At 42.7% G+C, this 15,128-nt stretch overlaps 1 protein-coding gene across 2 annotated transcripts in view; it reads left to right on the top strand.

The window, feature by feature from the left end:
* KIF3B (kinesin family member 3B) overlaps window positions 1-14,558 on the top strand; it is a 38,038-nt gene extending 23,480 nt beyond the window's left edge. For both annotated transcript variants that reach the window (XM_019748514.3, XM_074318317.2), the window contains 7 exons: window positions 2,291-2,392; window positions 2,608-2,730; window positions 2,837-2,955; window positions 7,070-7,183; window positions 7,879-7,984; window positions 10,013-10,191; window positions 11,154-14,558. In XM_019748514.3, the coding sequence (XP_019604073.2) occupies window positions 2,291-2,392; window positions 2,608-2,730; window positions 2,837-2,955; window positions 7,070-7,183; window positions 7,879-7,984; window positions 10,013-10,191; window positions 11,154-11,250 (840 nt within the window). In that variant the 3' untranslated portion in view covers window positions 11,251-14,558. The remainder of the gene's footprint in view (window positions 1-2,290; window positions 2,393-2,607; window positions 2,731-2,836; window positions 2,956-7,069; window positions 7,184-7,878; window positions 7,985-10,012; window positions 10,192-11,153) is intronic.
* Window positions 14,559-15,128: the final 570 nt, after the last annotated feature.

Below are 15,128 nucleotides of genomic sequence, written 5' to 3'. Positions count from 1 at the left end.
AGGGCATGAGTTCTGGTTGCTCCTCATCCCTGCCAACGCTTGTGGTTATCAGACTTTAATTTTTGTATATCTGGTGGATATAAAATGGTATCTCGTTGTGGTTTTAATGCTGCAGTGCCGTGATAATACAAGATCTGGAACACTTCCGTCACCCTACGGTCCACTCCTTCCCCCAACCTCCAACCCCTGTGGGCCAGTGGCCGAGTAGTAGTCTAGAGTGTGGAGGCTCACTCCCCTGTCGAGTCTTCTCTCAGGCGGCAGTGGACCCGGACCTGCTACAGGGCTGGAATGGCAGAGGAAAGTACAACACTAGCCCTGGAAATCTGAGGCTGCCCACTGCCTGACCACAAGCCAGAATTCCTTTGAAGTGTTGAGTTCTAGCTCATTAGATTTATGTAAACTTCTGATCTCTACTCTAAAATGTATCTGTTTATTACTTTAAAAATGACAAGTGCTCTCTTTCTCACATCCCCTTCTCCCACTATATGAAGCCATACTTTATCTGTGGCTTCATAGTGGCCCTTTTACAGAGCTGGGTACTATTTTCCTTCGGAGACAGGGGTCCTTTCCAGGACTTTCAAGACCTGATGTGAAAATGGAGTCACATACAACACAATTAGGAGGTAACTTTGTTCCGGAGAGGGGTTTAGGATGGGTTTCCATTATGTCACACACCCCATCACCCCTCCTCGCTCCTACCCTCGCAGTGGAGCTAGGTGTGCCCATGTTTGATTTGCATGCTGTTTTTTAGGATCACATCTGTTATTCAAGTCCAGAAACACCTAGGCTCTCTAAACAACCTGGGGTATTTGGGCAACTCTCTGAAGGTGAGTGTAGCAAGACTCAGCACTACTTCAAGGTCACTAAATGTATTACAAGCCTTTTTTAATGGGAGAATGACATTACTTTTGTCTTTCCCAATCCCTGGCTGTTGTAAGCTCATAGGACAAAAGAATTTAGACCTGGAAGGTGTGTGTATGGGGTGGGGATGGCGGGGGGAGTGGTAGTAATCAGTCTAGCTCTTTATTTTGGGGAAAGTGGAAACAGTCTCAAGGGCTCAGTGAAAGATGGCAGCTGGGCTGCCAGTTAATGTGTATGTGTTTCTTAAAAGCAAGGTTGTGAAGCTTTTGGATTACATGCTTTTTGGGTACAAATCATTCCGGTGGATTCACCCACCATCTAAATGCTGATGGTTTCTGATCTGTATAGCCAGCCCAGAGCTATCTCCTAACATTCAAGCCAGGTAGCCTCTGCCTTCTGGACATTTCCATGGAGATTCCTCTGGCCACCCAGAGCCTGCTCCTGCCTTCCTTTTCTTGGTCAAGTCAGACTCCTAGGAGCTGCCTCTCTCTTGCTAGCTGCCCCTCCCTTTCCCTTAGGGCCCGGTCAGTCCCTTGGCCTCTTTGAACCCATCCCCTCTGCTCTCCCCCACCACTACTGCCCTAGCCCAGGCCTGGACCCTCGAAACAGCTGCCTGTATGGTCTCTCTCCACCCAGTCTGCCCTTTTCTAGTCATTCTTCCTGTGGCCTGGGAGTAATGTTTCTAAAACATAAATCTGATTGTGTACCCTTTTGCTCAAAGGTTGCTGTGGTTCTCAGGATCAAGTTTAATCTCCCTTAACAGGGCTTTCAGGGTGTTGAACTGACCCCTGATTGTTTTGCCAACTTCATGTATTACCACTCCCTACCCTACCCTGTCACACAAAATTTGTTTTTCTTAGTTGATTCCTATTTTTACTGTAGAACTCTGTGTACATGTCCCTTGAGATAGGAAGCTTTCTCTGACTCCCTCCAAAAGCCTGAATTCTCTCCCTCTGCTGCACCTCTCCCGTTATTACTCTGTCTTTTCCTTATGGTGCCATCTGACTCCATATGGTAAGAGCCTGCTCACTTGTCTGTGGTCCTCAGTGGACTCTCAGCTTTGGACCCGTATTCACAGCTGCATCCCCATTACCTAGCACATAGGAGGTGCTTCACATGTTCTAAGTGGAGTCAGTACTTCATACACACAAACCAAAACCATATTTTTTTTTAAAGCAAGCTGAAGTTCATGTGTGTCTGGAGAAGCAGGTATCTTCAGTGTCTTCAAGGTAAAGCTCCCAGTGGCGCTGCCTCAGCCCCGGCCCAGTGATGGGAAGGGCACAGCTGAGCATTGGCTACGTATTTACCCCCAGAGTTCACCCAACCTTGGCTCAGTTCTGAGCTCTTTATCTTTTATGGTCTTCCCTGTGAGGAGCGATGTTCTGAGAGAGACCATTCACAAGATGGATTCTGCTTTTTTCTCACTCAGGCCATGGAGAGTAAGCTGCTTGTTGGAGGAAAAAATATAGTAGACCATACAAATGAACAGCAGAAAATCCTGGAACAGAAGCGGCAGGAAATTGCAGAGCAGGTAACTTTATTCCTTTTGGGGGAGAGTGGGGTGGAGTAAGGTATGTTAATGCTGCAAAGGAAATGCATCTTGAATTAGACTCTTTAAAGGGCACGGAAATGAGGTGTGGCAGCCCCTTCATAGCGGGAGACTCTGATGGGGGGTACCCAGCCCTGTAAGTATGCTTGTGCAGACATTGTCTCTACAAGCTGATGAATTTTGTGATACTGCTTTAGAAACGTCGAGAAAGAGAAATCCAGCAACAGATGGAAAGTCGGGATGAGGAGACCTTGGAACTTAAAGAGACGTATAGCTCATTGCAGCAAGAGGTGGACATCAAAACCAAAAAACTCAAAAAGGTATAAAAAGAACGAGGCCGGGCAGAGGTGTCCTGCCTGGGGGGAGAAAGGGAGAACTCTGTAGTCTGGAGGGTGCCCTCCTCACCTGCCATCCCTTGGGTTCCAGCTCTTCTCCAAGCTTCAGGCAGTGAAAGCAGAGATCCATGACCTCCAAGAAGAGCACATCAAGGAGCGTCAGGAGCTGGAGCAGACTCAGAATGAGCTCACCAGGGAGCTGAAACTCAAGTAAGTTCTGGGCCTTCCATGGCACGCCCCGCCACTTGCTGGGCTTGTTGTTTTTTAAGAAACGCTCTCCTGAGGACAGGGTCCCTGCCTACTTCTCTCCAGCTCAGCTCCTGACACCTTGTTTGTCTTCTGTTTATTCCTGAGAAAGTCACTTTCTGTCTCTGGGTCCCATCTGTTAGCCGAATGACTTTTCCAGGTGATCGCCAAGTTCCTTCCACCCTGTCTTCTTGAAGCTTTTAAAGGCTCTGGCCTCACCTCTATCTAGTGATAAGAGGGAATCTTTTTTTTTTTTTTTAGCTAGAATTTTCTGAATGGTATAATTAACACCCAAATGCCCATCACCCACATTCAATGATAAACTGTCTTGTCATCTGTCTTTTTTTTTTTATATATATAAATTTTATTGGGGAATATTGGGGAACAGTGTGTTTCTCCAGGGCCCATCAGCTCCAAGTCGTTGTCCTTCAATCTAGTTGTGGAGGGCGCAGCTCAGCTCCAAGTCCAGTCGCCGTTTTCAATCTTTAGTTGCAGGGGGCGCAGCCCACCATCCTATGCGGGAGTTGAACCAGCAACCTTGTTGTTGAGAGCTCGCGCTCTAACCAACTGAGCCATCTGGCCACCCCTCCGGAAGCTCAGCAGCAGCTCGTTTTGAGGAACTGCCAAACCGTTTTCTAAGATGGCTGCATCGTTTTACATTTCCACCTCCAATTTCTCCACATCCTTGTTGATACTTGTTATTCTCTGTCTTTTTGATTATGCCGTCCTAATGCATGTGGACGTGGTATCTCATTGTGGTTTTGATTTGCATTCCTCTAACGACTAATGATGTTGAACATCTTTTCATTTGCTGATTGGCTTTTGTATATATTCTTTGGAGAAATGTCTGTTCAAATCCTTTGCCTATTTTAAAACTGGTTATTTACTGGGTCTTTTATTATTGAGTTGGTAGAGTTCTTTATATATCCTAGTTACCAGTCCCTGATCAGATCTATGATTTGCAAATATTTTCTCCCATTCTGTGGTTTATCTTTTCACTTTCTTGATAGTATTTTGTTTACAGCACAAAAGGTTTTAATTTTGGTGTAACGCAAGTTATGTATATTTTCTTTTGTTGCTTGAACTTTTTGTGTTGTATCTAAATTTGCCTATTCTGGACATTGCATATAATCTATAAATGGAATAATATGGCCTTTTGTGACTGGCTTCTTTCACTTAGTATAGTATTTTTAAGGGTCATCCGTGTTGCATGTTTCAATATTTCATTCTTTTTTTATGGTCGAATAATATTATATGAATATACCACATTTTATATATCCTTTCATCAGTTGACAGACTTTTGGGGTTGTTTCTACTTTTTAGCTATTATGAATAATGCTGCTCTGAACATTTGTGTACAAATTTTATTATGAACTTATGTTTTTAATTCTCTTAGGTCATCTAAGAGTCTTACAGTTTTAGGTCTTACATTTAGGTCTATGATCTGAGTTAATTTTTGTGTATGATCTGAGGTAGGGTTTCAAATGCATTCTTTTGCATGTAGATATCAAGTTGTCCCAGCATCATTCTTTAAAAAAGCTCTTTTATCATTGTCTTTGCACCCTTGTTGTAAATCAGTTGACCATAAATGTAACGGTTTATTTGTAAATCCTCAGTACTGTTCCATTGATATATATATGTCTGTCCTTATGCCAGTACCACACTGTTTTGATTACTGTAGCTTTGCAGTAAGTTTTGAAATGAGGAAGTGTGAGTCCTCCAACTTTGTTGTTCTTTTTCAAGGCTGTTTTTTGCTATTCAGGATCCTTTGCATTTCTATATCAATTTTAAGATTAGCTTGTCAATTTCTGCAAAAAAATGCATCTGTGTTTTTAATAGAGACTATGTGGACTCTGTAGATCAATTTGGAGAGTACTGTCATCTTAACAATACTGTGTTCTGATCCATGAACATGGGATGTCTTTCCATTTATTTAGATCTTTAATTTCTGTCAAGACTGTTTTATAGTTTTCAGTGTACAAGTCCTTTCACTTCTTTTGTTAAATTTATACTTAAGTATTTTATTTTTTTGATGCCAATGTATATGGCATCTTAATTTTGTTTCAGAATGTTATTGCTAGTGTATAGAAATATAATTGATTGTGTCTAAAACACAGTGATATCTTTCCACCTAACAAAATCAACATTAAGTTTCTTAGTATTTTCTCATATTCTGTCCATATTCAAATTTTCTTGGCTTGTTCATATTAAGATCTATATAAGGACCACATATTGCATTTGTCTATTATGTCTCCAGTTTATTTTAATCTGGAGCAATCCTTTTTCCTTTTAAGGACTTTTTCATAGTTGACTTGTTGAAAAATCTGGGTCAGATAGCCTGTAGAAATATCCTACATTCTGGATTTTTCAGTCTGCTTAGTCATTTAACTCGAGTCTCTATCTCCCCTATTTCCCTTTAACTGAAAGCCAGCTCTGAAGCACTGCTTCTTACCCTTGGTCGCACACAGAAATCATCTGAGGCGTTTTTAAAAATAGTGATGCTTGGGCCCCACCCCAGTGTGTCCGATTTAATTGATCTAGGGCAGTGGCCCTCAAACTTTACTAGGCACCAAATCATCTGAAGGGCTTGTTAAACATAGATGGCTAGGGCCCATACCCAGAGAGTCTGATTCAGTATGTGTGGGGTGGGGCCTGAGAATTTACATTTCTAGCAAATTCCAGTTGTTGCTCCTGCTGTTTCACTGAACATACTTTGTGAACTATTGATCTGTCATGAGGTCTGGGCAAGATGTTTTTCAGAACTCTGTAAACAATATTAATGTGCAGCCTGGCTTGAGGACCATTGAGCTAATGGTTTCAGCCAATAATGATCTTTGTCTGGATCCATTATTTCATTAGGGGTTGCAAAATGATGTTTTTCTAGATCACTCCTACCACAGCATTAGCTAGAATTTTTTTCTAAAGTAGACTTTTCAAAGGGATGCTTTTAATGACCAAGTTTTAAATTTGGAAAGGAGTCCTTAACATTAAATGAATGTGTCCTCTTTCTAAGTATTTATACCTGGAAAAAAGATCAGAATAAAATATGCCAAAATATTAGTAATAGCTATCTCTGGATAGTGAAATTGTGTGTATTTTTCACATTTCCTAATGTGAATATAGGACCTTTAAAATCAGAGAAAAACAAAACAAATATATGATATGAAAAATAATTTCTTAAATGTCTAATAGCATAAAGAGAAAGTTTCATCTCTCCACAATGTTTTTTCCCCTTAAGGAAGCCATTTGCATTGTTACAGTTCTTACTTATATCTTTTGAGTAAACAGTGAGTCAGCCTGTTTTTCACAGTCAGTGCCCTTCCCCTCTGGTGTTTGTTCTGCGTCTCTCCCACATTAACACCCCTTTGGCATTGTTCTGTCCTGAGGTTTTGAAAGAGTGAATGCAGAGATGTGGCAGGAGACAGTCATCACCATGGAGAGACAGAACCCAGTGGGTTCCAGTTTCATTGTTTGCCATGTTCCCTGGGCGCTTCTCACGCAGACTCTTCTCAGGAATGGTCTTCATTCTCAGAGGTATAAGAGGCTGAAATCCATTTGGTCCTGCTCTTTGTCCTGGTGATTAGAATGTGAAATTTTCCAACTTGGGCAACAATCCATGGGATTGGAGGAAGGCGGTTTAATTTCTAATCTGTTTTCAGCCTTTTGGAAGTTAATGAGCTGGGTAAGCAGTACTGGAAGTAGCTCTCCAAAAGGTACTTCAGGTAGCACAGGTTCACTGCAATGTAGCCCAGGCATCGCGTCCTCTTCAGTCCTTTCACGTCCTCAAGCTGCTCCTCCTTAGGCAGACGTGACCTCTCCATATTCCTAGGGCAGACCACTGTCAGCACCTGTCATACCTAAGAGTGCTGTCCTGATACCTCTCTGTCTCAGGTAGGGACCAAGAGTCATTCCTATCTGTATCCCAGCTCTTTGTATGATGGTAGGCCCATAGTATCTGCTTAGTAAATGTTTGCTGAGTGACTTACCTCATTACTCCCTACACGTGGGACCAGATAGCCAACACTCTACCTGTATTCTTTCTCTATCTGTATTCACCCCTGTATGTATGCTTTTACAGGCATCTTATTATAGAAAACTTTATCCCTCTGGAAGAAAAAAGTAAAATTATGAATAGATCCTTCTTTGATGAAGAGGAAGATCATTGGAAATTACATCCTATAACCAGACTGGAGTAAGTCACCATTGACTTTAAGTAGACTCTAAGGTGGGGAGGCGGGTAAGAATGTTGATAAGGAGGAAAGGAATGTTTTTATGGTAAAAACATAGTTTGATTGATTTGAAGTTGAAACCAATTGCATCTCTGACACTGTGATGGCCACAAGTCCATGAGGTAAAACTTGGATGATGAGTATGGTATTAGGAACTGGGAGACTTTATCACAGTGAACTAATGACCTTTCATAAGTTCCTGCATTTCAGCTTCCCCAGCTGTCAAGTGAAGCGTGCTAGGCCAAATGAGGGGCAGTACACAGGTGTTATCTCGAGTGTCAGTCTGACACTGTTGAGAAGGACTCTCAGTGTAAGTCTGGGTCATGCTGCAAAAATGGGAAATGTCTGCCAAAGACACAGGGGTGGGGAGTGTTAATAGTTATGCCTCATACCTACCACCTAAGAACTGGATGATGACTCAAATCTCTTCTCGCTTAAAAGATAAATGACATTCATGTTTGAGTCAGAAAGCAACTCAAGCAGAAAATAAAAGCAGCTCTTGTGCTATTTCCGTAGCAGCTCTCAGTCGGGGGAGTCACTTGCTTCAGGTTTTATTTAAGCAGGCTCAGAGTCTTCTGAGTGCTGGTTCCACAGGACCAATCCCGGGACTGTGGAACACATGCCAGCCAGGGCTTTAACCACTGTGGTCCATTTCCAGGAATCAGCAGATGATGAAGCGGCCAGTCTCAGCTGTAGGATATAAGAGACCATTGAGCCAACACGCAAGAATGTCCATGATGATTCGTCCAGAGGCCCGATACAGGGTGAGAAGATTGATCTTGTATTCTACATCGCTCTCTTTCAGAGGGGTTTAGATTTATGTAAACCCTTAGGCACCATCCTGCAAAGTCACAGAGTTTATATCCTGACTCTTTCCAGACGTACCTGAGCACATGTATATTAATGTAACAATTTTAACAAATACGAATAAATAAAAAGGAATGAGATTTAGAAAATCAGGACTATGGAAGACAGTGAATCCAACATCCTGTCCATAACGGCCAATAAACATTAACACTAAGCTTCAAAATGGCTCTGTGGGGAGACTGGGAAGAATGTAGATGCCAGTGACAGGAGATGGAGCAATGTCAAAGAACTTACGGTACTTCCATTTAACATCATGTGGGTCAATCCTGCAGTTATTTAAAGTTACGTTATTGAGGACTATTTAATGACCCAAACATATTTTATAATAATAACACTGTACGAGCCTCTGTTATACCATGTTTCCATGAAAATAAAACCGGGTCTTATATTAATTTTTGCTCCAAAAGACGCATTAGGCTTATGTTCAGGGGATGTCATCCTGAAAAATCATGCTAGGGCTTATTTTCCGGTTAGGTCTTATTTTTCAGGGAAACGCGGTAAGTACTTGCTGTGTGCCAGGCGCTGTATGTTGCTTTCTACTCCTGTGGCTTATTAAGTAGCTGGTAAATGGAGGAACCCGGAGACACAGTGTATCAAGTTATAAAACAATTAGTACTGCAAGTATATATAGGAATAAAAAAAAACATTCTAGAGCAAAATATATTAAAATGTGAACTGGTTATCTCTGGTTAATGGAAGTGCATTCAGTTTAAATTGTCTTCTTTTTGTGTATCTGTATTTTATAACTATCAGTGGGGGACCTATATTCCTTTTATAATGAAAGATTTTCACTTAAAACATTTAAAATGTTTTTGAGTCTTCTTTGTCATCCAGAACAAAACAGATTAAGATTAGTTAGCTCCTCAGGTGCTGTTCTTCCTGGCACTGAGTTATTTAAAATAAATAAAACAAAAGCAAAAAGGATGTATTAGGTGGGTTTTACATGGTGGAAGATGAGTGCTGTGTCAGACAGAATCCTCAGAAGCATTTTTCTAGCAGTTTCAGAGGGTACATATCTTGCCAGTTATTTCATATCTTAAGCCAGATACATGCTTTGAAAGCCTACAAGTCAGATATGTGGGTGTCCAGGGGGCCAACCTCATCCAAAGGGAGAATTGAAAGCAGTGACTCTCACATGTTTTAAGCAGTGGCCCCACTCCATTAAAAGAAATTTTAAGCAATATTTCAGTATGTAAAATTGATAAATGGAGCCACTCCCTCATTCCACCTTCTCCCTGCGGCAGCCCCTCCTGCCCCTTCTGGAGCCCTGGGGTTTGCACTCCACCGAGTGGGAGGAGCTGGAGAAGATGTAGCCATGGGTGCTCTTCCCCCACTCACTTGACTTGGTTTGTAGGAGCTCTGAGAAGGCCCACCACCACAGGATGTCAAGTGAGGGCGTCCGTCCACAGGCCAGTGATGAGGCAGGGCCCAGACTGCTGTGGAAAATGTGGTTACAGGTACACACACTGCTACACACACCCTCCTCCACGCACATCGCCATACCTGCCGCTTCCCCTCAAAGCAACCAAAACGTTCATCAGAGCCACTGTAGGTGGTGAGATTATTGGTGACTACTACTCTTTTCTTCTCTATACCTTTTTGTATTTTCATATTATCTGCAATGAATGGGTTTTACTCAATTTATTATTATTCTCCTTAGGGTGTATGGAATACATGTTGATGGTTAAAAAAAAAAATTTTTTTTTTCAAAAGGAAAACAGAAAAGCCTAGAGAAGAAAATCAAAATCATCTGCAATCCTACCAGGAAAAAAATTATAAAACTACATCGCTTCTTCTAGGCAGGTTTTTGGTAGGCTCTGGGTAGCAAGCAATTTGCAGTTCTGTTCTTGGAGGGGGGGGGGGGTCTAGATTGCTTGTACTTCTCTCTGTCTCGTTGGAGGCTGATGATGGCTGTGCTTCTGCAGGCAGAAAACATCGTGCTCTTAGAGCTGGACATGCCCAGCCGGACCACCAGAGACTACGAGGGCCCTGCCATCGCCCCCAAAGTCCAGGCCGCATTGGATGCAGCCCTGCAGGACGAAGATGAGATGCAGGTGGATGCGTCATCCTTTGAAAGCACTGCAAATAAGAAATCCAAGGCCAGGTGAGTGGCGTTTGATGACCTGTGTTTAAACAGCCTATGCTTGAACAAGGACAAATGAAGGTAGAGTGTGGCAAGAGTGCTTGTTTGTCATGGAATGCTTTACAGGACACACCAGAAAACATTGCTACATTACTCCTATGTTTATTCATTTATGACACAAATATTTATGGTTCAGGCATTATGCCAGTTATACTGAATGCCAGAATACCTAAAATGCCCAGTTGCTACTATAAGGAGCATGTGCTCTAGTGAAATAAGGGACAGTTCTTTGGTTCCACCAGGTACTGGGCAGTTCTAAGTACTTTTAAAAAATATTCTCTTAATGATTTCTTGCAAAAATTTACAAGGTAAATATTATCATCAATGCCATTTTATAGATGAGAAAACTGAGACTTAGAGAATTTGAAAAAGTACCCAAATTCAAGGTAGTAAGTGGCAGAGGTGGGGTTCACACCTAGGTCTAATCCAAATTCACAACCCAGGCTCTGAGCCTCAATGCTGAATTTACACACACACACACACACACACTGGCCCCACTGAAAAAACCAAGTGCTGGTTTTGGTGTAAAATTTAAAATCTATTTTATTAAGTTCTGAATTAGAAGTTCAAGGGAAACAACTGGGTGAGAAAACCAGAAATGGAAGAAATTCTACCTGGAAACTTAATATTTTTTGCCAATTTGGAGAAGATGTTCAAGATTTGATTTAAATGAAAGAACAACTGCTGAGAATCAGAATCCCTTCCCTAAGGTTTCACGTCTTGGTTGGCAGGTTGTGTTGGCCATGTGCAGAGGCCCATGCTGTGCCAGTCTGGTGGATTTACAGTTGAAAGGTATAGTGGCTTTCAAGCCATTGAGGAAAGGCCACCTTGAGATGTTAATGGCACTTGATGGGAAAGGAGTCTGATCTGTGTCAGCGACAGAGACGGGTTGTGTAATGTAAACATGTGCTTGACTTTTGCAGGCCAAAAAGCGGAAGGAAGTCGGGATCCTCCTCCTCTTCCTCAGGAACCCCTGCATCTCAGCTTTATCCACAGTCTCGGGGACTGGTTCCAAAGTAAAGCCAGTTCCTCCTCTCCCAGGGTGTAAATAGCATTTGCCTTCTGAGAGGAGAGATGAGCAAAAACCTGCAGAGAGCACTTGTGCCCAAACTCAGAACCATTCCCCTGGGGAGAAGTGGTGGCCTCTTTGCAGTTTAACCAACTTAATCTGGCTGAAATGTGCTGGTGCTAATCTGGCACTCGGCTCCTCTGGGAAAGGTCCTTTCATTAGCATCTCAGAAATGCATGGGTTAGGTAAAGTGCGATAGTCGAAGTGGAAAGCAAGAGAATGACCAGTGACTTCGCTTCCCGTCTCCCTTGCCTTCTCCTCTCCCTTCCCTTGCCCTCTCTTTCTCTCCCCTCTCCTTTTCTAGCCTTTCTTTACACTGGGCTCCCTTCTTGTTGAACAATAGGGCAGAATCAGGGGTCACCTCAGCGGGACCAAGTCTTTGGAGCCTCGGGATAAAGTAACAGTGAGGTTGAAAAGTGAAAACCCTAGAACTTCAATAGGTGCTTGTTCTTGTAGGTAGAAACGAGAAATCTCCTTTGGATCCAAGCCCCTGATGGGTATGATCCGTGCTCCTCTGTAAGAAATCGATCTGCCTTTAGGATCTGCTGAATGAGGAAATGTTTTCCAAGGAAGCTACCAATTTCCTACTGAAGGATTCAATGCCGGAAGCAATAGAAATCACATTCCCTTTGCCTCCTGGGAGAGTTTAGGGAAACAGCTTCTTTAAAACCTCAAAACCATGACCATCCTGTCAAAGACGTAAATCTGTCAGCTGATGCTATGTCCATACACCGTGTCATTTTACTCTTCATTTGTCACCATCTTCTGCCATGTGTGCATACTCTGCCTAGGCCCATCCTCTGCCTTCTTGGATGGGACAAGAGTAGGGGGAATGAGACATAGAGTGGCACTTTTGAATTCCCCATTTTGTTCCATATTTGCATAGAGAGCATAAGGGTCTCGAGGCAGATGCAGAGACACACGAGGCTCAGTGCAGTGGGAAGGAAAGACAACACACGGCAGCAAAGGAACCCTGCCTGCCTTCAGCAGAAAACTCACCAATCCTAGAACTCTGGCTCCCCCCAGGCAGAGCCTAAGGTGATAGCAGGGAGTGGCTGTGTGATTGAATAGGCTCAGAGGAGAGAGTTAGGAATTCCTGTTTACATACACTAGTTTGGTTTGTAGGTTTTCGTTCTTTGTATTATTGAAATTCAAAGTTCATTTTATGTTGGTCATTAGGTCAATGTTATTCCTTTTTCCCCCAAGAGAAGCTCATAAGTGTGTGTGGGTGTGCAAGCACAGTGGTGCCTATGTTCTTTGAGTGTGTCCGTAAGAGAGAGAGAGAGAGAGACCAAGAACTTGCCCAGTTTTAGAAATACACTAATGTACAGTTATTGCCTTTGTCTGTATTAAAGGCCCATTGAATGAGTAATCCAGGCTGGAAGCACTCCCCTGTGGGTGTGTGACTCCACGAGCCAAGCCTGAGGGGACAGTATGAGTCCCCAGGTCTGCCACACTGGTGTACCTTGCTGGCACGGTGCCTCAGGAAGGTGGCGACTCAGATGGGCCTTGAGTTATATTTTAACTCAGCTGCTCAGTTCCCAGGGCACATTTCTGGATCAGAACCTGTGGGAAAGAGGAGGTACCAAGTGCAATGTCTTAGCATTCTGCAAATGGAGATCTCGCATCTGGCAGCTTATCTCCTTTTTAGTTACTGTTCTTTCTGAACCCAAGGCCGTTTTCAGCAATTCCCAGAGCATAATGGAGCCTTCCCTCATCTTTCTTGGGATCAACCCCTTCTTCTTTCTTATTTACTGAGAATTTGCCTGTTTGAACAGGAACCAAATGATGAGGTAGATTGCCTAAGAAGGTTATCTGTCCATTACACCTGTCTCTTGCACCACATTTTTTTCAAAGCTAATCTGACTTCTGTAGGCTGAAAATATTCATCTGGCAAATCTGAGAATTGAACACTATAAATAACACAATAACTTAATACCAGTGTCTCGAGGTGGCTATTCTGACCAAGGGTGGTTGAGCGACCATAGAACTTTTCTAAGAAGGCAAAAGAAGAAAGCCAAGTTGACAAGCGGGGTTATTAAAACAAGCTTGCCTTATACTCAGCTGTGTTCATCTGGTGGTCTGTGAAAAAAATAGAACAGCTGTGTGGAGGTGAAGCTGTTCCTTCCCAAGCAGTCTTTGGTGCTTTTCTTCTCTCGAAATGGATCCGATACATATTTGAATAGAGCAGACAGTGGAATGTCTTACTGCTACCAGAAAGCTGCTGCTTTGGGCTCTGAATTGAGCCCCATGTGTAGAGGAACTACCAAGCGCACTGAGAGACCAGGTTTTCCTGTCTGTAGGCATGCTAGAATGTTCCAAGCCATCCGAGGGCCTTCATGCCAGCAGCAGTTAGTTGAAGTCTGGGAGCAAGCCTACCAAGATCTAAGAAGATCACCTGGGAGAAGGAGTTTGAGACTGTGTGCAACCCTCATCAGGCCCCTTTTTGCTCTGATTAGTAGGAATGTATCTGGCTTCATATTTTAAAGTCCCAGACCCCTGGATTCAGAACCTGAGGCCACAAATCATCGGCATGAAGCACTTTCTTGAGACTCTGACCTAACGTTGGATCGTTCCCCATCGAATGCCTGCATGCTGCTTGACTTCCACCACCCACACCTCCATAATGAAGGGCGTCAGAGTTCTGCAGCTCAGGCGTGGGCCGCTCTCTGCTTTTCCTGTCTGATTCTTGTAAGTCCTCCCTCCCTCACTGAATGGAGAATTGTTGCCAAGTTGCTGAGAAGTGTCGATTCCCTGTTAACATGGGATATCAGTTCTGCCTCACATTTCCCACTTGAGGTGGAGGCTCACTGCAAGCAACACCTTGGGTCATATCAACACCATCAGTGGACAAAAATGGGGCTATTCATATACTCTAAAAGCCATAATCAAAATGCTCAGAGGGAACTGGATAAGAATAGTGGGCCTGGCTATTGTCTATCTCACAAGGTTTTGTCTTGTACTGTTCAGAAATATGCCACCTTTCTCCCTGCCTTTGTTTCTTGAATGAAATGCTTTTGAGGTTATTTATGAAAGGAGTGATCCTGGGGCAGGAAGGAGGCAGTGGGCTTTATGGCTCCTTGGAGTTATTATTGACCTTGACCTTCTCTTTGGCTACCGTTAAACAAAGAATATGCCAATACTTGGGGCTCTAAGTTTTACAGTTGATATTTATTTGTATCATCTCTTTGTCTAGGAATGTAAAAGTGATTCTAAACTAAGATGTGTAATAAAAATCAGATTTATTGTACCTACAAAAGGGTGTCCTCATAAATGACTAACACTCTGAAAATGATAACGCCTGTGGCTGACACACTGCCACTTTCTTTAAACATTTTTATTTTTCTAGTGAAAGGAGAGTGGGAGTAGAAATGAAAATTGAATTGGAATGCTGGTATTTAAAAAAATATAGTGGGCAGCCTGTTGGCTCAGTTGGTTAGAGCGCAGTGCTCATAACACCGAGGTCACAGGTTCGATTCCCACGTGGGCCAGTGAGCTGCACCCTCCACAACTAGAATGAAAAAAACGACGACTTGACTTGGAGCTGAGGGGTCCTGGGAAAACACACTGTTACCCAATATTCCCCAATTTAAAAAAAATGGATCAAATAAGTTTAAAATATATATATAGAGAGAGAAAGAGCGATATAGAGATAGATAGCAACAAGGTAAAGGAACATAAAGTGAAGAAAGACAGACAAATAAGTGCTTCTCATGTTTTCCTTTTTTTTTTTTAAATGATTGGTAGTAGGGTCTTTTATTATTATTATTTTTAAGAGTTTTTTTATTGGGGAAGGGGAACAGGACTTTACTGGGGAACAATGTGTACT

Source organism: Rhinolophus sinicus, chromosome 13, assembly GCF_057876585.1.
Source record: "Rhinolophus sinicus isolate RSI-liver-muscle chromosome 13, RSI-T2T, whole genome shotgun sequence".
NCBI lineage: Eukaryota > Metazoa > Chordata > Mammalia > Chiroptera > Rhinolophidae > Rhinolophus > Rhinolophus sinicus.
The sequence above is the reverse complement of the archived record's forward strand: the minus strand, read 5'-3'. Positions and strand labels throughout refer to the sequence as shown.